The 26265-nt window shown below is 52.8% G+C and overlaps 1 protein-coding gene across 1 annotated transcript in view; it reads left to right on the top strand.

Annotated features, from left to right (window-relative positions):
• Positions 1-26265, top strand: part of SND1 (staphylococcal nuclease and tudor domain containing 1) — a 483811-nt gene that overhangs the window by 151630 nt on the left and 305916 nt on the right. The window contains exon 11 of the mRNA XM_054040282.1: positions 8039-8128. Coding sequence (XP_053896257.1) covers positions 8039-8128 — 90 coding nt within the window. The remainder of the gene's footprint in view (positions 1-8038; positions 8129-26265) is intronic.

Genomic DNA, 26265 nt, shown 5'->3' with positions numbered 1-26265 from the left:
CACCAGCAAATATTAGTAACTATGACTGTGCAGTGAACCACTAAGGTTGTCAAAAAATCACTTTAGCGGGCACCAGGAGTGAATGAAATGCACCAGGGAAGGTGGAATCTGCTTGTGCAGCCGCTGCCTCCTGGCCCAGGGAGCTGGGCTCGATTCCTGGTGGGAATGTGCATATAAAATTGCAGCTCTGAGCTGCTGCAATTGGGAGGATTTTTCTAGCTGCCTCCCCTTGCCTGGTAACTCAGTTTGGTCTTGCCAGCTCAGCATGGCTGGTTCTTGGGAGAGCTCCAAAGAGAGCCAGCAGGAAGTGATGGTGGAGCTTCAGTAATTGGCCCTCTTCCCTCTGAGTCAGTACTGAACAGACTCCCCGAATCATGCTGGGACATGCTCCTCTGCTGCGGGAACGGGCTTATGGATGAGACGTTAGCCAGAGTTCTTCACCTCCGGTGCAAATCCCATGACACTTCCTTCAAGGGTTGGTGCGTTGGGCATGAGGTCAGACCCAATTCTGGCGCGGGTAAATCCGTTGCTCTGCGTCCCTCTTGCAGCTGTAAACTGAGCACGGTGTCCAAAAGTGCACGGCAATGCTGTGTGATACCCAAGGGTAGGAAGTGAACAGCTGCTGCATTCCACCTCAGAGGTGGCTGCGTTTCCACAGGCTGCAAAATGGCCCCAGTTTGGGTATTGTTCTGTAAGGTGCTTTGATAGAGCCCTAGAAATGCAAATGTGACCTTTGTGTTGATATCTTGCATCACCCAGCCGGATGATGTGGCCAGCAGTTCTGAATACTGTTGCCATGGGTTCCATTGTTTAAAAGGTCACCTCTGCTCCCAAGCCTTGCTGGTCAGTGAGGAACTTTCCATCAGTTGGGTGCTCATTACATCCAGTCTAGGCCCCCTTCCTCTGCTCTGTGGCCTTGCTGGGAGGAAACCGCTCTGTCTCAAGACATGCCCTGCTTCTTCCTTCCTCCTATGGCCATGGGGCTGGAAGGAAGCGATGCTTGCTAGCAGTCCCCCGCCATTCTCCCACCCCACATTGTGAGATGGGAGGCCATGTTGTCATGGCACTACACAACTGTGGTTTCTGGTGCGGTCTTCATTTTCTACTGAACGGTATAATCCATATGCCCTTGTTAGGGGGAGCACTATATGGCTGCACAACCGGCTCTTGAGAACCTCTGCTGTGGCCTACCCTTTCCTGTAAGAGAAGAACAAAATGTAAGAATGGCTGCTCTGTGTTGGACCAATGGTCCATCTAGCTCTGTATCCTGTCTTCCGTCCATGTCTAGTGCCAGGTGCTTCAGATGAAGTGAACAGAACAGGGCAATTTAGCGAGTGATCCATCCCCTGCTATCCAGTCCCAGCATCTGGTAGTCAGAGGCTTAGGGAAACCCAGAACATGGGGTTGCATCCATGAGCATCCTGGCTAATAGCCATTGCTGGACCTATCCCCCAGGAACTTATCTAATTCTTTTGGAACCCAGTTATACCTTTGGCCTTCACAACATCCCCTGACAACGAGTTCCACAGGTTGACTATTGTGTGAAGAAATACTTCCTTCTGTTTGTACTAAACCTGCTGCCTGTTAATGTCATTGGGTGACTCTTGGTTTGTGTGAAGAGGTAAATAACATTTCCTTACATGTTCTCTAAGCCATTCCCTCCGTCCTATCCCCTCTGTTGTCTCTTTTCTAAGATGAACATTCCTAATCTTTTTACACTCTCCTCTTGTGGAAGCTATTCCACGCCGCTAATCAGATTTGTCGCCCTGCTCTGTACTTTTTCCAATTCTGATATAGCTTTTTTTGAGCTGGAGTGACCAGAACTGCATGCAGTATTTGAGGCATGGTGTGCCATGGATTTGTGTAGTTGTGGTATTTTTTTGTCTATCCCTTTCCTAACGGTTCCCAACGTTCTGTTTGCTTTGTTGACTGCTGCTGCACATTGAATGGATGTTTTCAGAGAACTAGCCATGAGGACTCCAAAATCTTTCTGGAGTGGTAAGAGCTAATTTATACAAAGTGATGGGCTTTGTATAGTTGGGATTATGTTTTCCAATATGCATTACTTCGTATTTATCAACATCGAATTACATCTGCCAGTTTGTTGCCCAGTCACCCATTTTAGCGAGATCCCTTTGGAACTCTTTGCAGTCAGCTTTGGATTTAACTATCTTGAATAATTTTGTATCCTCTGCAAACTTTGCCACTTCACCATTCGCCCCTTTCCCAGATCGTTTATGAATATGTTGAACAGTAATAGTCCGATTACAGATCCTTGGGGGACTTGACTATTTACCTCTCTCCACTGTGAAAATAGGAAACAGAGTAGGAATAAATGCTATCTTTTAGCTTGTTACTGATTCCTGAGAGGACCCTCCCTTTTATCCTGTGACTGCTTACTTTGCTTAAGGTCTCACATGGAAGGCCCTTGTCAAAGGCATTCTGAAAGTCCAAGTACACTATATCCACTGAGTCACCCTTGTCCACATGTTTGTTGACCTCCCCCCCCCCCCCCTTAAGGAAATTTAATAGATTGGTGAGGCATTTCCTTTTTCAAAAGCCATGTTGACTCTTCCCCCATCAAATTGTGTTCATCTCTCTGCCTGATAATTCTGTTAAGTTTCAACCAGTTTGCCTGGTACTGAAGTTAGGAGGGGCCTGTCTCTTCTGTTACAGCCTCAAACTCCTGATGGGGCTGCTGACCTGAGGGCGGAGTTAGACACCCATCGAAAGCCCATGCCCATGTGACAGTGACTCTGTCAGAAGAGCTGTGTGTGGTGGGGGAGGCAGTAGCAGCTTATTGTGGGGGGCGGGGGAGGTGAAGCCTGCCGCCCTGTGCATGTTCTATAGCATGCATATCTAGGCGTTTCAATGCAGCATGGCCGTGCAGCTCACTGCTGGACAGTGTGTGGAAGATGTTCCAAGCCATGAAGGGACTGGAAGCCAGCCAGAGGGAGCCTTGTTCCTGCAATATGTTGCCTTTAGCTCTGGGGGAAGCTCTTGGCAATGGGTTGCTGTGAGAAGGCTGCAGCTTGTATTCGCTCAGAGCTGATGACATTGGCAGGCATGGGCAAGGAGCAGCAGCTTGCTTCCCCAGCAGAGGGGGCAGGCGGGTGCCAATCCACCTTAACAGACCTGTCCCGGCAGGATGAGTGAAGTGAGAGTCTTCTCACGTAGGAGCTTGAACTTCAGGGGCAGAACAATAGAACAATTGAATCTGGGTCACAGTCGATCACAGTCGTGCGTTGCTGGGGGTTATGAAATGTCCCTATTTGTAAACATCAGTGTGGTTTTTACTGTAAGACCTTCATGTGTAAAAGAAAGTCCCGGTCTGCCTCTGCAAGTAGCTTCATAAACAGAAAGTACTTGAGCTTGATGTGCCTTGGCATGGACATCTGTCCCTCAGCCAGTGCCACCCAACCTCCCCCCCAAGCAGCCACCCACCCCCTTGGTGCTGGCATCTCTGGGCAGAGGGTTGGAGCATTGCCCAGAAGAGCAGAGGGCCCTGGGGCAGCATCCGTGCACAGAGTGAGGATGCCGGCAGTTTGCACCAGTCTTGTGCTCAGAATTAGGGTTGGCAAACCACAGCTGATTAAGGGGGAGTGGATTCTTCTGGAGTTACCCCATTACCAGGCTGCTTCTGGTGGCTGGAATCACATGAGACTGCTTTAATTTTGGGATTCCCTCCCACCCCAGCTGAGGGCTGGACACGACTGATGTTCTGGCAGTTTGCTGCTGCTCTGAGCATTGGCCCATGTGAGGACCTGGAGATGCCTGTCCCACACTGGAGCTCCTACTCGGACCCTACAGCTTGAGGCCTAAATGCAGATACCCCCATGCTGCAGCCCAGCCAGTGCCTGTTGGACACCAGAGTGCAGAGAGATGGGCTAGCCCAGCAGTACAGCGCTCTAGTTAGACTTGCTGCAATGTGCCCATCCCATGGCATAAAGTCTGTAGCAACAAAACCACATGGTAGCGAACTGGACCAATGCTCACAGACCAAAACCCTCCTAGATTCCCCCTTATGGTGTCTCTCTTCCCCCCCCCCCCCCCCCCCAAGAAACTGAGGCTCTGCCTATACTGTGCCGTCCACTCATCCTCCTTCCCTCCCACCTTTCCCCAAAGGAGCCTAGGAGAGCGGGTAACTCTTGTACTGAGACTTGAAGGGAAAGGTTTGGGCTCTGGGGACCCAGTGAGAGAAGTGACTGGTCCAAGGGTAGGGTGGAGTCAGGAATAAATCCCAAGAGCTCTGATTTCCAGCTGCTAGAGACTGTTCCCAGCCTGTATTGGTTACTGGAGACCACCTAGTCTCTGCCCTTCGTTCCTAGATAGCATGTATTACATTCACTGCTGTAGCCCGTTACCACTGTCCTAGGGAGCAATACCGCTCCATGAATCCCAGAGCCCAGGACGCTGCCTTACTTGCTGTGAGTGTAACGCTGGGGGCTGGAACCCAGACACACACGTGAGGGTGGCAGGCAACAGCAATGGGAGGAGTGGGGTGATTGCACAGTCTTACGGAGGAGCTGTGGGCACGACTGGATCGACCAAGTAACTCCTCATTTCCTTGACATTTGTTTCAACCTCTGCCTCTGTTTCTACTTTGGCCTGTTTCAGTCCATGCATTTGACTTTCCTCAGCAAGTGCTGAGCAGTTGTTGAGCCAGCCGTCGAGGCTCAGATCCTAAAGATTTTGCTCCTGGGGTTGCGTCTTCTGTTGGGTGAGACATTCTCTGGTGTTTAATGTCAATTCCTCGGGCTGCAAAAGAAAATCCTTGTTAATGAGCTGGCATCCGCTGTAGATTGCAGACTTAGGGAGGTCAGAGGCCTGCATCTGGGTTGTATGTTCTAGGATGAAATAGACGACGGAATAGTTCTTTTCCATCGAGTTGGAGGTTTGCTGTAATTCCAAGGTGGGCAGGCTCCAGCCTCCCAAACCGCACCCATTCGTTTACATTGTCTTAAACAAGTTTCTGATGCAAAGTAGCCACAATTCTGAGTGTGAGGGGAAGTCTGCAGCAGGGATCACGTCCTGAGCAGACTGAACCTAAGGCGCTCTAATGGCTGTAATAGGGAGCTGCATTGGTTTACCCCAGGGGTTTTCAAACTGAATTGCACTGCAACCCCCCCGCTAACAGAGTTACTACATGGCATGGGGGGGAGAGCCCGCGCCCTGTCGCCGCACGTGGGGGGACATGGGGCTGCAGCCTGAGCCCCGTTGCCCTGAGTCAGGATGGAGCTTGTGCTTCAGCCATGGGTCCCAGCAAGTCTAATGCTGGCCCTGATGAGCCCATGGAAATGGGGTCCTGACCCCCATAAGAACGGCCGTACTGGGTCAGACCAAAGGTCCATCTAGCCCAGTATCCTGTCCTCTGACAGTGGCCAATGCCAGGTGCCCCAGAGGGAGTGGGGCACCTGGCATTGGCCAGGTAATGATCAAGTGATCAAGTTTGAGAACTGCTGGTTTACCCATTAATGTTTCCAGGTGATTCTGGTGCTGGTGGGTAGTATTGGGCCCTCCTAGGCACAGCTCTGGTCTTGAACCCCCAGTAATCCTTCCTCCTGCAGGAATCCCTGGGTGCGATTCTGTGCTGGGTAGATCAGGAAAGCTTTATTTTTATTTATATTACCATAGCACCTCAGCGCCCCAGTCATGGGCAGGACCCCATTGTGCTGGGGGCGGTACGCAGACAGCCCCTTCCCCACAGAGCTTACAGTCCACCCAAGATGAGAGGCAATGGATAGATACAGACGGGAGTACAAGGAGACGGTAGTGGCCAGCATAGCAGACAGTGGTCTCGGTGGCCTGTCAGGTTGTCTGGCCCATCGCTGTCGTATCTGAGCGCTTCACACTCCGTACTGTATTTATCCCCTCAACATCCCTGTGAGGCAGGGCCATGCTCTTACCCTGTTTTCCACATGGTCACTGAGGCTTGGGGCACATGGTGACTTGCCTGAGGGGTCCCAGGAAGACTGGGGTGGAGCAGAGACTGGACCCCTCTTCCTCTGACTAGATGATCATAATGGTCCCTTCTAGCCTTAAGGTGGCTGGTGTGGCCAGTTCCAATGCAAGCGTCCCCACCAGCTGGCTTTTAAGCTGTGGGTTGAGGGGGGAGACCCCCTCTAGAACTGAGGGCCATGCACTCTCCCTGACCCCCCACTTCTGAGCCTGTCCATGACTCGATGTTGGTGGGGTTCTGTCAGTGGAGGTTTTGCCCACTGGGAGCTGAGACGAGTTTGTGAGAGTAGCTCTCACAGCAAAGTCCATGTACTCTCTCATTCACTCCCTGGACTTCTCCAGGTCCAGTTGCAAGGGGGCATTAGTAGTACTTCCCTGCCATTCGCTGCTTACTAGCCTTGCCGATGCATTTGCCAGATTTGTCGCTTTCCCCTTATTGAAACTCCCTGTTGCCCCTCCCGCTCTGACTGCATGGCAGCTATTTCTGCTGGAAACTTTTTTTCCTCTTGCTCTTTGAAGGGTCTTTATCACCACAAGATGCCTTAAGCAGCTGGTAGACAGCGGTAACTGGTATGCAGTGAGATGCCCTGCGATTCCCTGTCATTGGTGTCGCATCCCACGAGTGCTATTAATCACTAGCCGATAATGAGCTTGCCTAGCGAGCAGCTTTTCCACCAGAGCCTGTGAGAGTGGAGGACGTGCCCTGAGCTTGCCAGGTTACCTTAATTAAGGAGCCCTTTTTAGTGTTTTGGTGGGGAGGTGAAAACAGTATGGGTGGGAATGAAGGTGCTGTGTGCAAAGGCTTCTTAATGAGAGGCCTTCTGATTCCTTCCCCCTCCTGTAGGAAATGCTCGGGGTGCTGTGTAACCTGGAGCTGAGACATGCCGGGCTATAAAGCCTGGATGTAGTGGGCTCCAGCCTTGCAAATGAGTGTGAAAATTTGCACGATTCAGTGGGTTCCTGCGATAAAACCGAGCCCCCCCCCCCCCCTTTTTTTTAATCACTGAGCTGCTGTTGAGTTCTCCTGAGAAACCAGTGGAACCTGCTGTTCGGTTGGGAGGCTGCTCCAAAAGGCAAGGAGCTCTGTGGCTGCTAGTGCCGGCCTCTGAGTCTGATGCGGGTAGAGGCCTAAGGGTGGCCCCTGGTTAGCTGCCAGGACTGATGGGGCTTTGGCGGGCTGGCGGCCTCAGATGATGCCATGGTGCATCGCCATTCATTCCTGTTCCAGCCTCTTGCAGTGGGCATCGCCACGCGGAAGTGCCTCTTGCAGGGTCTCGGAGTGTTGACCAGCAACGGGCACTGCATGTGTGGGTGTGAAATGGGAGGCTCGTGTCTCTGGAGAAGACCTGTTAATGAGGAAGCTACCGGCCACCAACCTGGCTAAGCAATGATTGAAGGGTGGTCGATGTGATCTGGGGGGGTAAGGCAAGAGGGGCTGGAATTAGGCAGAATGGGACAAAACTGAGCAAAGGCAAGCGGAGGCTGAGTATCGAGAATAACCTCCTGATAAGAAGATAGGCCAGGCTGAAGAGCAGTCTCTTAGTGGATGGGGGAGGTGTCTCTGTTGTGTGGGAAACTTTAAGACTGAACTGGAAGAAGTGCTGCTGGGGACAGTCATATGCTGGCTGGAGGGGTGAAGAGAGGATGAGGGTAAATTTTGATCCCTCAAATCTGCTTCTTGGGGCTTGTCTACATGATAAAATTGCCCAGAATAGCTCCCTATGTAGACACTCTGTACTCTGGAATACCATCACTTTAGTCCAGAATTGCTCCACTTTGGAAGTGCAGTAATTATTCCAGAATCGTGTGTCCACATGGGGAGATTATTCTGGATTAGTGCTTGCTCAGTAGCTAGTCTGGTTAAATTCACTGTGTAGTCAAGCCTTTATGATCCAGAGAAGCCTTGAAGGATCCAATACACTAGAGCCCAAGGGGACAGCCTCTCCTCCTGTACTCTGTGCTGCTGTCTGGGTGAGTCCCTTCTGCTGCTCAGGGCCTCCTATGCAGTGCACTGATTGGCTGGCTGCACCTTCACTTTTCGCTGCTACCAGGCTTATTTGGGTTTTCCTCTTCGTTGCAGGACAAGAACCGGAAGCTGCGCCCGCTCTATGACATTCCATACATGTTTGAAGCCCGGGAGTTCCTGCGGAAAAAGCTCATTGGAAAGAAGGTAAGAAACTGGATCAGGATTTAGAAATTGCTTGTTGGAGCAACCTGCAGACCAGCTGGCTAGAGCTGCCATCTTGTTGGGCCTCATGGGCCGAGCAGACTCAGACCAAGGAAAACCCAGTTGCTACTGGAAGAAGTGCTGAAAATACGTCTGGTCGTGCTCTCCATTACATTGTACAAAGCTGATGTCTCCGTGAGGTGTGTGTGGGGGGTGCTGAGCTGCTGTTCCTGGGAATGAGAGGGGAACCCACCCCTTGGCTGTGGTTCGATTTCACAGCAGCTTGTTCGGAGAGTGTCCCAGGGGAAGTTTAGGGAGCAGAATAGAATTCCTGTTCCTCCAGCTGACTGGCGCGACCGCTGTTGGTGCTTTCCCACTCCAGACACGGCTGCACGTGCTTAGGGGATGGTGAAGAATTGCAGCCCTGTAAGCGCTTGGGAGTAGAAGGTGCTGGCGAGAGATACCGGAGTGTTATCCTTTGTTTTAGGGGTGGGAAGAGGGCTTCTTGCCAAAGAAATGGCCCCAGTGCTAAACAGAAGCAAGCCAGCTCCCTTTGGGCTCTAAGGTTCTTTAAAACGCACAGGCGAAGAACTAGCCCGTTGTTCCTGTGTAGCTGGCTGCATGCTGTGCAGTACGTTCCTCTGTCCTTGAAGTTTCGCTTTCAACCATCTGCTGCAGTGAACGTTGAGAGGTCTGGGCTACAGTCCCAGGACACGTCCTTTCCATGTCACTGGAGCATACGTGGATCTACACCCCAGTGACTGAATGTGGCTGGGAAGGTGGAAGCTATTCTGGCTTGCTATGACAAGATGCATACAGTGTTAATGTTACATGATTCAGCATTCAGCCTAGAGATACTGGTTCTATTTTCAGCCCTGCCACTGACCTGCTGCATGACCTTCGGCAAGTCAGTTCTCTCCGTGCTTCTGTTTTTCCTCCCCTCTCTGCGTTGCCTGTTCAGCTGGTAGTCTGCAGGGCAGGGACTGTTTCTTACTGTGTGTGTACAGCACCTAGCGCAGTGGGGGCCTGATCTCACGTGGGGGCTCAGTGAGCCACCACAGTGCAAACATTGAATACCCCCACCTTACCTCTGTCCCCGCGTGGTGGTATGATCCAGACCTCAGTTACGTTAGTGCGTACTGTTTCTACAGTGCCAGGTAACTTCCTTATTTCCACCCCCCTCTAGTTCCTTGTTTTCCTGGCCTGTTTTTCTGTGCTGGTTTAGAGCCATTCTGGGGAATGAAGAGTATAATATGCATTTTACTACCGAGGCACATGCTCAGGATGCAATTTTCAAATGCACATAAAATGGTCAAATAAATCAATTTCCTCCATAGCAAGGCAGCTCATTTCTGCTCATTGAGGACTATTTCCATGCCTAATTGCATCTTTCCATTTCAGAGACTTGTTTATATATTAAAAAGATTTGCAGGGTTTTTTTTAAGTGGCAGTCTGTCGCTTGTCTCCTTCAGGAAATGGCTGTAGGGAATTAGACCTAAAGACCCCCGATCTCTGCGTCAATGTGAGCCTAAAAGAAGGTTTCATCCAGTAACTGGCATTGGGAAAGGGGTGGTGATAGGGTGTTAAAGGGAATTGTCTAGCAAGATTATCTGTTCGTGGCCTAGTTCCTGCTGTCATCGGGGTGCTGACTGCTTGGTGCTGTACCAAGTGAAGGAAGACAGGCCCTGCCCCATGGGGCTTTTCAGGCAGGCTGTATGGGCGGGTGTGTAGAGACAGTCTCCCCTTGATGCAGCACAGTAGGGTTCTTTCACTGGCATCAGAACAGCTAGAATAACCCTGCACAGGGGGGTTTTGGGGGGAGAAGGAGTCGCTGGAAGAAATTGTCCTTTGCTAGGCAGAGCTCCAGCCGAGGTGCTGAGACACGTAGAGACGCAATGATGAAAGCAGGCAAAACCCTTTGAATCCATTTCTCCGAGCTCCTGCAGCTCCTGTTTCAGGGCAGGTGGAATGACGATAAATACCAAGCGCAGCTAATCGGGCTCCAAAGCATTTTAATATTCTGTCAATAACACTCCAGTGTGGGCCTTGGGGCTCGGCCTCTTTAATGCCTGCTTTAAAGAGTAATCCCCAGACAGGTGTCTGTGAGGGTGGAGGCCTCTCCCTCAGAGCAGCCCCTTTCCTGTTCATGTCATCTTGTTACACCCGTGACCGAGTGTGCTGGAGACGTGGCTGGGCTGCTGTCTCCACAGAGCTCATTAGCAACAAGTGTGCTTATTTTTAATTTAGGCAAATTCAGGTTCTTCCGAGAAGTGTTTACATGAAAATATGGCACTTAGGCAGCTTGCGATATACTGAAGCCGTCTTAATTATGTGCTTAAAAGCACCTCGATCCCTCATTGAGTTGGAGCCTGGGGTTTATTTTGGAAGCAGGTCTGGCAGTGGTTTGGTCCTTGTGTGTGAGGTTAAGGGCTGCAGCTCTGAAACACGAGGCTGGAAGTCTGTGGCTCTGTCGGTCTGGAGCTCCGGTTGCAGGAGGCACTCTTTGAAAGGCTGGGCTGCATCTAATTTAGATGGTGCCAGCCAAAACACATTCTCCTCACGCCTTGCAGGTAGCATTGGAGGGATGCATTCTTGCACCATTTCCATGGATCGTGTCATGCAGCTGGGCTGCAGGGGGAAGTTGGGGGTAGTGTCTCGCCTGAGATCAGTCCTGACTCAAGTTGCTCTTGAATTAGTCATGCTCGTGGTAGACTTACTGCCGGTAATAGCTCGGTTTCCTTTTCCAGCTAGGTCAGCCAGAGCCTTAAGAACCCATGTTAAGTCCAAACAGGTGTGTTCCCTTCCTGCACGGCCTCTAACTGCTATGGGGAAGCCAGGAAGCCTTGTCTTTCAGATCCCTCTGCACCACGTAGCTTGTGAGCAGAATGCACGGTGAAGAAAGGCTAGTGCATTAGTGCGAACATTGTGTGTGCCAGTGGGCATGTCCTTGGGAGCAGCTCTCTGTGCGAGAGGGGTGTGAATGTTACATGCTCAACTTGGAATGAGTACATTGCGTAGGTGCCGGGGGGCCCTCCGAGAAGATGAATAACGGTAAAGGATTCCCCTTAATCTCAGCAAACTTTCTGCTAGAGCTTGCTCGTGAATTTGGCTGTTCCAAAGCTTGCTCCTGGTAGAACGTCTCTGTCCCTGCCCCTAGCTGGCTCTGTCCTTCTATATCCTGGGTTGAAACTAATAGGACCCTGATCTGAGCTGTTAGTGTGAGTCTTCAGAATAACTGTGTATCTTTAAGGGGCTGGTTACCAGTATTGGGCAGAGCTTAGACTGGAGGTGGGCTTGGTACCGGGGAGGTGATTTGTGTGTGAGCGTTATTGTGCAGTATCTGGGTTTGCTGAGATGTTTGTTGCTGTCTGGTAGCAGGACTGCGGCGTTCAGAAGGTAGAACTCTGTAATGGGTTGAAATGCCTCGGCAGCCAATGGTAACAGCTCTCTGTACGGCGGGCTAGATTGTAGTTGATGTTGGGGCACCTAAGGCTATTTGTAATAGATGCTCTCTTGTAATTAGAAATCAAAATACTTCGTCTGGGAGCTTCTGCTTAGACTAAAACGGCTTCCCACGGAATCCGCTCTCTGCCTGCAGGCGGATCTGATGTCCCCTCAGAATTGCCGTGAAGGGGAGCAGTTCAGTGCCCCTGCAGCAGGGGTGAGCATGTGGGCATGCTCAGCTGTGGGAAGCAGGCCGTTCACAGATGCTGGAGGTTTCATGCCTAGACCACAGCTCTTTTCCCCCATCCGTGTCTCAATGCAGGGACACATCCCTGTCTCCTTATCCCCTGTGGGGTTAGCTAACGGGAAGAGTTGTCTCAGGGCTGCTCCAAAGCCAAAGGTGCTGGTAATCCTCATTGGTCCTCCAGGCCTTTAAGTTCTTTCCTGGTTTAGATACCTTCCCCTCCCCCACTGGTTTGTTCTCCTTCATTCCACTGCCCAGGGATGTACCCAGATACCCAGTTCCTTCAGAAACACTCCTTTGTGACTCCTTCTCCTCTGCTGCTATGTTCCTGCCTGGGCACCTTGCTTTGAGCGTCACCACTTCTTTCCAGCTGTTTGTCTGATATGTTAGCAACTTTACAAATCCCTCCTGCTCAGCTACTGAAACACGCGACATGAACAGTCGGCATGCCCCTTTGCCGTGCTATGCAGACACGCGACATGAACGGGACAGTCGGCATGCCCCTTTGCCGTGCTATGCAGACACGCGACATGAACGGGACAGTCGGCATGCCCCTTTGCCGTGCTATGCAGACACGCAACATGAACATGACAGTCGGCATGCCCCTTTGCCGTGCTATGCAAACACGCAACATGAACATGACAGTCGGCATGCCCCTTTGCCGTGCTATGCAGTGGCCTAGTCAAGTGCCTCTTGCTAGAGAGTGGAACTTCACTGTACTTCTGGGCATGTGGCTTTAGGGAATTTCCATAAGCTGGGCACCAATTTTCTCCTCACTAACTAGCACATCAAGTCTCTTCTAGTTATTAATTCTTGGATCAATTGACCTAGGGACGTGGTAGCTTCTTTAAATCAAGTCTCTCTTGCGCGCGCTCGCGCTCTCTCTCTCTCTCTCAAAAAAGTCTGCTATAGCTCGCCCAAGCTATGGGCTTGATTCAGAAATCCTAGAAATGTTGAGGTGAGGTTCTCTGGCCCCTGCGATGCAGGAGGTCAGATGAGATGATTGGAACATCCCTTCTGCTCTAGAACTCTACGGATTTAACATGCAAAGAACTATGTTAAATGTCATGAAGTTTTGCAGGTGAGTACTGGATAAATAATCAATGAGCTAAGTACAGATTCTCGGGCCAGAAGGGACCATTGTGATCATCTCGTCTGACCTTCTGTCTGACACAGGCCAGAGAACTTCCCCCAAATAATTTCTAGAGCAGATTTTAGAAAAAGTCCAATCTTGATTTAAAAAATTGTCAGTGCTGGAGAATCATCATGATGCTTGGTAAATCATTCCCATGGTTACTCACTGTTTTTAAAAAAAAAAAAAAAGAATTTAAAATTTTTACACCTTCTCTAGTCTGAATTTGTTTGGCTTCAGCTTCCAGCCATTGGATCATGTTAGACCTTCCTCTGCTAGACTGGAGAGCTCATGAGCAAATACGTGTTCCCCAGGTAGGTACTTACAGACCGATCAAGTCACCCTGAACCGTCTCTTTGTTAAACTGAATAGATTGAGCTCCTTATTCTTGTCACTCTCAGGCAGGTTTTCCACTCCTTAAATCATTCTCATGGCTCTTCTCTGACCCTCTCCAATTTCTCAGCATCCTTCTTGAACTGTGACACCAGAACTGGGCACAGGATCCCAGCAGCGGTCGCACCTGTGGCAAATCCAGAGGTAAAATAACCTCTCTGCTCCTCCTCGAGATTCCCCTGTTCATGCATCCAAGGATGGCATTAGCTCTTTGGGTCACTGCTCATGTCACTCATGTCACCATGTCATCTGTCAGTTTCCTGGGCACATCAGTGATGTGTTAACTTTTTCCATTACCATCAATGCCACCTTCCCCAGCTCCATGAGGTTAGCCATGGGGTACTCCACGTTTCCTTGGTGTTGAGCCCTTCCTGCTTTCTTGGCAGTGTCTGACGTCTCCTGTAAAGAGATGCACTTTTTTGCATGTTCACCTTGTAAACAGCGGTCATGTCATGTCTCTTGCTGGTCTTACTGGGAACTACCCTGAAAGTCTCGGATGTGGATTTTTCACTTTTCTTACCTTTGAGGCTTTAGCCCCCCTCCCTCCCCAAGCTGTGTGGCAGGCATGAAACGCAGCCCAGATCTTTAACCAGCCTGACTAGAAATCCTTCACCCTTAGGTCTCACTGCCTTGGTATTTGTGCTGACATCCGTTGTCTAGCTCTCCAGTTGTCCAGAGGTATTTGTCAGGAACAACAGGCTTGGCTGGACCTGTATTTGTGGTGAAAAAATTGAGCAGCAAAACCCTTTTGAAGAGTTGCTGAGAGGCCTCATTCCTACATTAATAAAAGACTGAGACTTTTACACCTCTCCAGCAAACCTTCACAAATTCCTGTGGGGAGGGTTCACCTTCCTCTGCAGCGTGTGCCCCAGGTCACTTGCTGGTGTTTGAACTAGAGTAAATGGTGGATTCTCTGTAACTTGAAGTCTTTAAATCAAGCTCCGAGGACATCAGTAACTCAGCCAGAGGTTAGGGGCCTGTTATGAGAGTGGCCGGGTGAGGTTCTGTGGCCTGCGATGTGCAGGAGGTCAGACTAGATCATCATGATGGTCCCTTCTGGCCTTAAAGCCTGAGTCTAAATCCTCTGCCTTGAGCCCGACCCACGGTACCCTGCCCTAGCTCAGCACAGAACCAGAGTCTCTTCTCCCAGTTCTGGTTTCCTTCTGCTCAGCGGCATGCCCAGGCTGTCCTCTGGCTGTGGCCCAGCAATCCCCGTCCTGGGAAAAGTAACGGCCTTTTCTCCTTCCTCCTCATGGGGCTTGGCCTCAGTGCAGCCTCTAATGCTGCGGTCCTTCCTCCACAGCTACTGCAGGCTCTGCCACCTCCCAGGATAACTACTCGGCTCCCACCTATCTGCCCGCTCAGCTCCCCCACATCAAATCCCTCCTCTGCAGAGTTGCACAAGGTTGATGTCTGGGCCCGCTGAACTCTATTTGTGGGACCGGATTAAAGCTGCGGTGCTGGATTGTGTATCCACGGTATCTGAGCCAGGTGTGTTCTGGGCAAGGTGGCTACAGGGTCAGAGTGGGAGGAACAAGTAGCTACCAGCCTGGGAGAAAGCCCAGCTCCCCTCAGTGATATTTGTTTGCTTCAGAATCCCCCGGCAGGAAAGGAGCAAGGAAGGATAAGTAGGGCAGTGTTTCACGCTCCCGAAGTGGCTGTTAAGAAGCCAGTGGCCTACATAAATCGAAGCAAATAGATATTTGGTTGCAAGTTAAAATGGCCTCCATTTTTAACCCTCCTCGTCCCCCCTCTCCCCCACATAACCTTGTTGTAACACATTGCCTGGGCCGTGCATTTCATTGCCGCATTCTCCAGCCTTCTTTCTCGGCTTTGCTGTTTAGGTAGCCTTGGGAATCTTGTTTCCAATTGCCTTTGATGCTGCATAGTTTGCTTTCTAAATATTTCCTTTGTCAGCTCCACGTTTTTCACTTCAGATTAATTTGATTGAGTTAAGCGATGAAAAAGTCCTCTACGTTAATGATCAAAACAGTCCCTAGAGGTTGGAAATGCGTTTTGATTTAAAATGACAGGCTTAGATGAGGCAACTCGTCCTTGCCTTCACACGGCTCACTGTCGGGATCAATCTTCGCTCAGATTCCTTCATTAACCCCCCCCAAACCCCGATAGTGAATTTAGTGGCTTTTGAAGGCGGTTCCTTTCCAAATGAACTGGAACGAGGTGGGTTGGCATTTAGACTGCTCGCTCCTCTTTGCTTCGGGTTGCGTAATAATGCTCTCGATGATGATTGGGCTAATGTAGGGTATTTTCAAGCAAGCTGCCTCTTAGCTGAATATTTCTATTTTCGGTATTTATCCCCCCTCACTGTAGTATCTGAGCATCTCTGTTTTCAGTGTATTTATCCTCCCCCTGGGCGGTGTGACAGGGCAGGGCTGTTCTCCCCATTGCAGGAGAGAGAGCTCAGTCACACACAGGCTAAGTGCAGCCGTTTCTTCTGAGTGTTTGCTCACGTCCATTCAATGTAGGTGTGTGCTCTCGCCACATGCACCTGTGCTGGAAGTTTTTCCCTCAGCAGTATCCGCGGGGGACCGGCTCCAGTACCCCCTGGAGTGGCGCGCACATGCCATGATATATAGGGTGTTGCCGGCTCCCATCACCCTCAGTTCCTTCTTGCCGTGAGTGACGGTGCTGGAACTGTTGCTGCTTCAGCTAGTGCTGTTGGTTTCTCGTTCATACAGACTAGTTAATTCTTGTGTTATAGTGTATGTAGTTTTCTGTTAGTGTTAGTAAATCCCTTAGCTATAGTTAGAGACTTCGTAGGTCCTGAAGAGGACTTTGCCTCGGGACGGGGCATGACCTGGTCCCCAGACTTTAAGCCCTGTGATCGCTGCAAGAGGCCGGGGCACGTTAGTGAAAAGTGCAAAATTTGTAAGTCCTTCAAGCCAGGGACTAAGAAGGAGCACGATATTCGTTTACGAGCGCTCTTTATGGAGGCGGCCCTCACCCGAGCACTGCTCCAACTCAGCACCGAGCACCATGACCTCAGTACGCAGCGCCCCACCGGGACCGTCCACTGGCATCCCCATCCGTGGCTCCAACCAAGAAGCCCAAGAAGACGGTGCAAGATCGGTCTCCAGCCTCTCCCACAAGGGACAGGACAAGACTAGGTGCAAGCAAGGTCCCAGGCCGGGGAACTCTTCACCCCTGTCAGGATCTCAAGCTCTGGTGGAGCCCAGCCCGTTCTCCACCGGCCACCTTGGATAGTGGCAGAGGCCTCCGCCAGCTCTGGGTACTGTCCACGCTGGTGGCCTTGCAGGCAGCGCAGAAGATCATGTCCCTCCCAGTGCCGCCCACATCAGCTCCTGTGGTTCACTGGTCTCAGTCCCCACCTCAACGGCACCGTTCCCCATCGTGGAGGACGTTCTGCCAGCGCTCGCTCTCCCGTAGCTGCCATGCCTCTGACCACGGAAGGAAGACGCAGCGCAGCCCCGTATGGTCTCCGGACCATGGGCATGGGCAGAGAGGCTTGAGGCGCAGCTCGCCGGCCACCGGGCGCAGATCTTTGTAGGCATGCACCCCTCGGCAGGAGTACTGGTCCCGGACCTGGTATCTCCGAGACCATGGTATTGCTCCAGGGACCGTCGAGGGATGGACTCTACCATTCCTTGGACCATCACTGATCCCCTAGGGGGGCATCACTGCGTGTGTGGGTGGGGGGGGGGGGAAGGGGCACTTCTCGGCACCAGACCCGTTCCAACTCCTGGTCCTGTTCCTCATCCCGGTACCGTTTGTCAAGCGCCAGACGTAGATCATCGACTCCAAGCTGTTGCGGATCTGTCGAGCACCACCAGTCCCCAAGACCCTGCTCCAGATCAGACTCCAGGCGGAGTGACTGGCACCGGTTGGGGCAGAGCCACTGTTCCTCTTTGTCCTGGTTGCCTGGGAGCGACTGCTCAGGAGCCAGCCGTGGTTCGAAGCGAGGTTCCCTGACGGTGGGACAAGCTCTGGTACCAGCGATACAGGCTACGTTGTTTTCACTGAAATCAGTCCTGTGGTACCCATGGAAACTGTGAGGGTTCACCCAGCCCTCCCAGGCTGCCCACTCGGTGTCGGGATCCTCGGAGAGATCAGCTGCTTCTCTCTTCCGCCTCCAGTGCACGAAGCCTCGGGCACGAGGACCCAGCAGGTCCAAGAGGAAGCAGGGGAACAAGCCACTGGGCCACCAATGGTTGTGGAGGACCCTATGGCACCGGCATCTTCCTCCTCAGATGAGGCTATAATGGGGCCCCCTCCACCGGTTCCTCCGGATGATGCTAAAGCACACCAGGAACTACTGAAGAGGGTTGCCGCCAGGTCCAAAGGGATGTCATGATGCTGTTAGCCACCTGCTGTCACCTCAGCCTGTTGGTAAGCGACACAAAATCCACGTTTGTTCCGGTACAGAGAATAGAGTTAATTGGGAGCGGTGCTCGACTCAACCTGTGCCGGGGCGTTCCTGCTGCTGGAGAGATTCCAGGCATTGTGGAAGCCTCTGTGTTTCCCCAACCACGGTCAGTGTTTGCTTGTGCCTACTAGGTCACATGGCAGCGTGTACGTATGTGGTGCATCATGCCAGGCTCCGGATGTGACTCCTGCAGCAATGGCTGGTGACTGTCTACTCCCAGTCCGGCCCCACCTGGCCTTCCTTCCCGAGGTGGTGTCGGCTTTCCCTATATACCGTGGCATGTGCGCACCACTCCAGGGGGCGTCCAAGCCGGTCCCCTATGGATACTGCTGAGGGAAAAATTTCTGGCACTGGTGCATGTGGCGAGCACACACACCTAAGTTGAATGGACATGAGCAACACATCTTGAACACCAGTTACAGATAAAGAAAACTGCCTTTTCTCATGGGGTTTGTAATGCCCTGATGGCTCCCAAAGTCCTACCTGGATCTCTCTAGCCAGGAGTTGAGGGGGTCAGTCACTGGGGAGAGCGTGTCCCACCCCTAGAGGAGAGGGCGGTTAGCACAGCTGGCTTTCCCTGCCAAGCTGTGTCCATGTCGCTGTTGTGCTAGCCCCGGGAGGCCCCTGGCCTGGCTGGGCTCTGTGCGCATCACCAGGGGATGGTCCTTGGCTGTCTAAGGTGAGCCAACAGCTGGATGTGGCAGACAGGCACGCAGCAGTCCTGAGATGAGTGTGATAAGTAGCAGTCACAGCACACCAGCTGCTGAGCCCTGCTCCTGCAGCTCCTAGGATGTGACTGGCCACCGCTGCAGAGACAGCGTCTGGAGCCTTTTGCTGCAAGTGCCTCTTTGCGTGCTAGGGAGTGAGGTCAGTGGCTTGGGAGGAAGTGCTGAATCTGGCATCCCAGCCTGGTGCTAGGGGCTGTGTAAAACCAGGGCTACAGAGCCTGTGGCTGTTGAAGTTCCCATGGGACAGTCTGACTGGCCAGTCCTCGCAATCGCATTGCACCTCGCGAAGCGCCTCCTGCCTCCCTCCTCTTGCTGGCTGTGCGTGGTGCTGCTCCACTGGCACCCCAGAGGTAGCTGTGTCTGTGCTGTGGAAGTGATCCCCGCTGAGGGTGCTTTAGGGTGAAGGGGTGTTTGGAGCGGAGGTACTGTGCGCCTGCCAAAGGAGCAGGATGGCTGAGGGAGCATCTGGGCCCCTGGACTGGAAGGGGCCGGTCTTTGGAGCTGGGCATGTTCTGTCCCTCCCGTCTGTCTCGCAGAAGTGGACCCTGACTGGGATTGTTGTCGTGTCTTCCTTTGGAAATAGCACCCACACTGGCCTGCCCTGGCCAGAAGGGCTGGGGGAGAGCTTCCCCAAGACCCTGACTGGCTGTGGGATTCGCGAGCAGGTTAAGCTAGTTCCCCGTGTCTCTCTAGACCAGTAGGGCTCAGACCCTCTTCAATTGTTCATTCGTGGGGGGTCCTTCTATGATTTCCCTCCCACATCTCTGTTTGGAGCCGTGCTCCTCGAAGGGGTGGTGCTGGAGTGGGCCCCGTCTCCTGCTGCAGCCCTGGCCTTGCGGTACCCTGCCCTGCTGGAAGGCGGAGGTTGCTGTGAGCTCGCTCTCCCCTTGAGGGAGTGTGGGACGAGGCCCTGGCCCAGCTGGAGTTAGTTCTTGTTCAGCCCCTGGTCCCTCCGAGCCGCCTCCCATCTGGTGGCTGTGCTGGAGCAGGGCTGAGCACAGCGAGTGGCAGCTGTTACCTCGATGCAGTATGGATAATCCGTATGCTCCCTGCTTATCCAGACACTTGGCTTAGTCTTTGCAGCAGCCTCTTCCCCCTTGCCAGGCTGAGCAGGCCCCTGGTGTTTTGGGGAGGGGGCAGGCAGCTCTGTGTAACATCCCGCCTCAGTGAAAGCTGCCTTGGGCTCTTAGTGCCAGTGTAGGGAGGAAAACGCTGCAGCAGGTGACCTTGATCCAATAGCTGATGTGCCCTTCCCTCCTCGGGTGAGGCTGGAGAACGGGCGGGCTCCCGCTCTGAGCAGTTCTGACACTTCCGTTGCTGGGAAGGAATTGGCAGGGCTTCCCAACATGACACAGCCCAGGAGAGAGGGCTCCTGGCAGCAGCTCCAGATGAATGTGATCATCCCATTCAAGATTGATGAATAGAATATTAGGAATAATTAGGCCAGGCTCTGCTTTCGGTATTACCGTCTATATTTCATCCGCAGACGCTTTCCTTGCCAGTGCCGAGTGAGCCTGCTTGGTTCTGTGGCTTGGGACGAGAATTTCCTTACCTCGCGTTGCTCTCACCCCAGAGCAGTCCATGCACCAGATCTCACATGCAGGGTGAGCTTGCAGGAGTTGACGTGTCCCCCTGCTTCCTTGCAGCCACGTCTGTTAAGCCAGATAGTTGGGTTAATGCTGGATGGGAGACCTCCCAGGAAAACTGCACCAGGTGACCTTGATTCAGTAGGTGTTGCTCTCTCCTCTCCTAAGTGCATGCTGAACCAGTACACTAGCACGTCACTAGGGGGCGCTGTGCTGCAGGAATTAGACTGCAAACAGACTCTGACCTGTGCCGTGATTAAAGCTCAGGTGACTCGTTCCGTGGGAATCGGTGTTTAATTCTGATGTCCTGGCCGAGTTCCCAGTGGGGTAATTGTGCTGTGGGTACCTTAAGTCCCCCTTACAGCTTCTTCTGGTAATGTGATTCTTTACTGTCTGCCCTACATCTTTGTGTGGTGTTACTGCTTGCTGTTACAAACCTGCAGCTTCCCAGCGCAGAGGTGGCTGCGTTTCCGGGTGTGCTTGAGGAGCGACTCTTGTGTTGGTATATGATAGCTTGTAAAGTTCTTTACGACCCTACGGGTGAAATGTGGTGGTAATGTCGGGGGTTATTTATTTTTCTCCAGAGTCTCTTAGCTGGCACTAAGGCTCTTTACAGAGCAGCTTGTAAATCATTTTAAAGTGAACTTATGGTGGTCCCTCTGCGTTGTCCACTGGATCAATTTCATTCTGGGTGTCACCTGCTTCCCAAGCTGAACTCCTGACCTTCCCTCCCAGCCCCCTCTGCCAGCCGCCTCCTCCATCATGCTAACACCTTCCTTCTTCCTGTGACCTCAGTCATCCTCATTTCCTCCTCCTCCTCCCACGTCTACACTGTAACTAGAGTCCAATTGCTGGTTCAGCCACAGCAGTGCTATAATTCAGCCCTTCTTATTCCTGACTGGCAGGTCACTAATTTAAGGCCTGCTCTCTGCTCCCCGTTTCCATTCACCACTGGTCTGATGCTAACCTTGCTCTTCCCCAGTCCCGCTGAAGGGCACATGCCAGAATCCCCCCTCTCGCTTGGCCTTCCAGCCATGCCACCCCATTCTCCGTCCCTTCGTTGGCTTCTTACTGCACTGCTCACCCAGTTAAACGCTGTGGGCTTGTCTACATTTACAGGGCCGTTGCAGCACTGCAGCACTTTGAGAAGATGCTATATGTGCTGCCCCGGGGGGGGGAGCAAGTGGGGCAATTTGCACGGGGCCCCGCAAGCCCTGGCCTGGCGGCGGTCCGGGTCTTCGGCGGGGGGCCCTTCAGTGCTGCCGAAGACGTGGAGCAACTGATGGGCCCCCCACCACCGAAATGCCGCCGAAGACCCGGACTGCCGCCGGGTGAGTAAAAGCACCGCAGCTCCTCCGCTTTGCCCCAGGCCCCCTGAATCCTCTGGGCGGCCCTGGTGCCGATGGGAGAGCATCTGGCTCAGGGGTGTGGATTTTCCACACACTTGGGCGACGTAGTTATACTGACGCAAGTTCCCAGTGTAGACCAAGTCCCTGTCTCTGGTGCTACTGCAGTTCATGTCTCCATCCAGGTCGCATTTCATGCCCTCCTGGCTCCTTTCTCTGACCGGAACCACAAATTCCTCTCCTCTCCTGACAGTTCTCTGCACTTTCCTGGATCCAGGGGCCAGCTGTTTAAACGGATACTAAAAACAGTCTCTGCTCCAAGACCTTACAACCTTCCTCTCTAGTGGCTGGGCCATAGAGGGTGATAGCCTACTACTGCTTGCCAGCCAGTGGAATTCTTCCTTTCGCTTCAGTGGTAGAGGTCTGGGCAGCTGTGGAGCTGAAGTTGTAGGTTCAAATCCTGCTGATGACCTGTGGCGAGGACTGTTTAAAAAAAAAAAAAAAAAAAAAAAAGAGGAATCAACGTGACGTGGGTGCCAGTCCTCTGACTGCTTTATCTGTTGTATCCCTTTGTGCCATCATCCTGTTTCGTCTCTGCAGATTACACGCTGTTAGGGACAGGGAATGCTGCGCTGTCGCTTTGGAAAGCACAAAGCATGTTCTGAGTGCTGCTGCAATGCATTCAGGAGCTGTGACAACCCTCCAACGCAGCCAGAGATTTCCTGGGTCTCGGGAAGACAGATAAGCAAACGATCAGACAATCAGCATCTTGATGGGTTTCTGTGCTGACAGTAACATCTGGGTGTGCCTCAGCCATGGGTGCTGGCTAACAAGCGCTGGTGGCTTTCCTTTCTTTGTAGTGGGGGGTGCAGGCTGTCTTTACACAGAGCATTGGAAATAGTCATCGCTCTTGGGGGGGGAGGGGTAACGCTGGTTACTGTTGTGCTGATCTAAACACTGCTTTCATTTCAACCCCCCCCCCCATTAAATTAAAATCTAAAAAATCAAACCTGAAAACCCTACCCCAAGCAGAGTCTCCCTCCAAAGCGAGAGAAGTGTCTGAGATGCCATAAAGTCCAGTAGTCCAGCAGAGTAGAACCCTAAAACAGGTGAAATCAGGTAGGAGATTTATTGTGCAGCATTTACTGTGTGGATGTGCGAACAGCTGCCATGTCTAGTCTCAAAAGGGGCTGCATTTCCTTGGCAGGGGAAATGATTTCTCTGTGTGCTGTGTAATTACAGATGAGATGTCTGTCATACTTATCAGGCCTTCCTTCCCCATCGTATCCGAGTGCCTCGCAATCTGTAACATACGTACCCTCGGCAGCCCTGTGAGGGAGGACAGTGCTATTATCCCCGTGTACAGATGAGGAACCGAGGCGCAGAAGGTCTGTCTACACAGCAAAGAGATCCCTTTGGCTGGCCGGTGCCAGCTGACTTGGGCTCACGGGGCTCGGGCTGTGGGGCTGTTTCATTGCTGGGTAGACTTCCAGGCTTGGAGCCCAAGCTCTGGGACTGTCCCACTTCACAGGTCCTAGAATCCAGGCTTCAGTCTGAGCCCAGATGTTTCCCAGCAGTGAAACAGCCCTGCAAGCCTATCCGCTGGCCCAGGCCAGCTGTGGTTGCCTAGCCGCTCTGTAGATCTATCTAGAGAGGCCAGAAGTGACTTGTCCAGGGTTTCGCAAGGAGTCAGTGGCGGAGCAGGAAGTGAATCCAGGTCTCCTGAGTCCCAGACCATTGTCCTAACCATGCGGCTATCCCTTCTCTCATGACCAGTGTAGCTGTGTGTGTCGTCACTTGTGACGTGTCAGGTCACTTGGCCTGACCAGTGTGGAAGAAACACGAGGAATGAGCCAACTGGACCATTTTGACGTGCAACCTGGGTTTTTTCTGGGAGGCAGCCACCACCAAGCGTTTGTTTTCTAGCCCCCTCCTGTGTGTTCTCTGCCAACACTGGATAGTGAATTAAGCTATTGCCAGTGGGTCCCCAAGCTGGCCCCCGAACGCTGCCCTCTAAGTCATGTCCCATCCCACCCCCGTCCTGTGCAGCACCGGCGGAGCGTCCCTGACACTAACGCTGTCACTGGGTTGTCTATCAGTTTGGCCTGCTTGCTCACCACTCTGCGTGGGAATGAGACGACCTAACTTCTCCTCCGTCTTCTGCGCCCTTCCTTCCTGGAAACACCAGGCAGCCCTACGAAGGGGGGTGCTTAAACGCCAGTTTAGCCCTGGGATTTATCAGGCTGGCAGGGAGTAAATTAATATTTCTCTGTTGGAAACCTCTGATTATTTCTTTAAACACTAAATGAGGGCAGGATGGTGGCTGTGTTCTGCGCCCGCCCCCCCGGGTTTGGAGATGGATCACCCCACCCGCACCATATAGCTGAAATGAATTGGAACTAAATACATCAGCGTCTTGCTATTATTTACTGCTCTTTCAATATATCGAACTCCTTGTTAAACTGCAGCTTGCTGCTAATGCAGCTCCTCTGAGGGGCCTCTTCCTTCCCTGGCATTGATGCATGGTGGGGCCTGGGAAAGAAACTTCTAGCGGAGCAGGTAAAGTGCTTAGCTCTGGGCATGGGCTGCCTTCTAGGCTAGGGAAAGAGGCACCCTTGTGAAATGAGTTTCATTTGGTCTCAGCCCATTTTAAATTTCTCTAGCACCTAGAGATCGAGGGCTTCCTTATGCAAGGCACTGGATTGTCCTGAAAAATGTATAATCCAAGCAGATGAGACAAAGGTCAGAGAGAGAGAGAGAGAGAAGTTCCACAGGTGGAGACTGAGACCTGGACTTCCCAAGGTCCCACAGGGAGTGTGGTAAGGCTGGGAATTGAACCAGATCTCCTGAATCCCAGCCTAGTGCTTTAACCACAAGTCCACATCCTTCCTTTCGAAGGAGAAAATGTCCCTGGTGTGACATGCATGTGCAGCCCTCCGATCTGGAGTCAGGTGTGCTCCTGTTGTGCCATCTCCTGGCTGGACCTCTTTCCTGGGAAAACCACCAGAAAGGTTTTGGATTAGTTTAGATTGTAAACTCCTTGGGGCAGGGCACGTCTCTTTGCATGGTTTTGTGCAGCGCCTGACACATGGGGACCTGTTCCTGACTAGGACTGTTGGGTGTTCTTGCAAGGCAAAGATTGAATACGAATAGTAAAACTGGATCCCATTTATTGGGGTGGAGGCCTGTGTGTGGCGACTGGCATGAACCTGGCTAGTGCCCTACCCTCTGGGCCATCCTTCCTCTCACGGAACGGAGCTGCAGTGGTTCAAAGCCCAGTGCTCTTGGTAAGCAGCATTCCTGGCGTTTGCCAGCCAGCACTGGGCCAAGGATAGTGTGGTTTGTCACCAGGGCCGTCCTTACCCATACACAAAGTACGCAGCTGCGTAGGGCACCAGGAAACTTGGGGTACCACATTTCATGGTGCTCTGCGCAGCTGTGTGCTGCTTCAGCCCCTGCTCTGCCCCAGCCCCGTCCCTGAGGAGTGCAGCAGGGTGGTGCCTGCACTCACCAGCGATGGGAAGTGCAGGGACCCACACCCACCGCGCCACCGGTGAGTGCTGGGGGGTGGTTCCCCCTGCCCCCCAAGCCAGCCCCCCGTGGAGGCCTGGGTGCCAGCCCCCCTCATCCCCCGCAGGGCCTGGGACCCTGCGTAGGGCCCCAGAATAGCTAGGGACGGCACTGTTTGTTGCTGTGGGGTGACCCCCCCCCCCCGCCCCCAGGCCAAGCTAGCAGCAGTGTCAATGGATGCAGAAGCCTTCTCTGTCTCTCCCAGGAGAGCCACCTGAGGCAGGGTCTGCAGAAGGGGGATACATCGAATCACTCAGTCCTCCTCTTTATCCCTCCAAAAATATGGCCAGTTGCTGCTGCTCTGTAAGAAGCTCAAAGTGACAGTGGTAAAAGCTTAGTGCTGCCGTGGAACCCTGAATTCCCCTTGGGGCCCCCCCCCCTCCCCCCCCCGACCCCTGAGCTGGGGGCCTGGTGCCTGGGAACCAAACCAACCTCTTCGGAGACGGTGGGATCCTGGCTAGATGGTAATACCATGGAGGAGGATCAGCCCCTCCAGGCTACTGCCATCTCTTGTGCTGTGCCCATCGCTCTGATATCGGGGTGTCTCCTGATCTCCGGAGTGCTGCCCCCAGCGTGGCCTCCTGGGAAGGGAAGGTGCGCATCCCTGTGCTACAAGGAGGAGCTGGTCTCTGAGCAGAGCTCTTCCTCCATAAGTCGTTGTGCAGTTTGCTCCTCTGCGTGGCGTGTTCCTTCCTGAGGGAATGCCCTGCTTTACTCTCCCGGCTGGGTATGCTGCAGAACGGCGCATGCGGCCGAGCCAGCCTACGACCCACGCTGCCCCGGGGTGGGGTAATCTATGACCCGGGCTGCTCCCCAGGGGGCTCTCTGCGACACACGCTGCCCCGGGGGAAGGGCTGCCCCATGGGGGTTATCTTTTGTTCGCGGGGGGTGTTGGGGGCGGTTGAAAGCTAAAAGCAGCCGTTTGTCCAGTATAAAGTACAGCGTGGAGTTGGTGGCTAGAGGAAGGGGACCCATCTGACTTGGTCAGGGCCCTTGGGGGACCTGTTCTCTCTGAACAGCAGCAGGACAGTCTCCTCTCCCAGACTGACTGCTCTCGTCTCAGCTCTGGCTCTTCTCAGAAGTGGCATTTCCATAACCTTCCTTGGCAGCTTGTTCTCTTGTTCTGCACTTGCAGAGCTGCCTGCTTCCCAACTCCACCCCCTCCCCGATAGCCGAGATTTCCTGCCTGCCGCACAAGTCCACATCTCCCTGTTCTGTGTCTGCTGCCTAGCAAGCATTGATTCTCCCCCACCCTCTTTCTCAGGGCCTTGTGCTTTGGGAGATTCACTTTT

Source organism: Malaclemys terrapin, chromosome 1 (assembly GCF_027887155.1).
Source record: "Malaclemys terrapin pileata isolate rMalTer1 chromosome 1, rMalTer1.hap1, whole genome shotgun sequence".
Taxonomy (NCBI): domain Eukaryota; kingdom Metazoa; phylum Chordata; order Testudines; family Emydidae; genus Malaclemys; species Malaclemys terrapin.
Note: the sequence above shows the minus strand (reverse complement) of the source record. Positions and strands in the feature narration are given on the sequence as shown.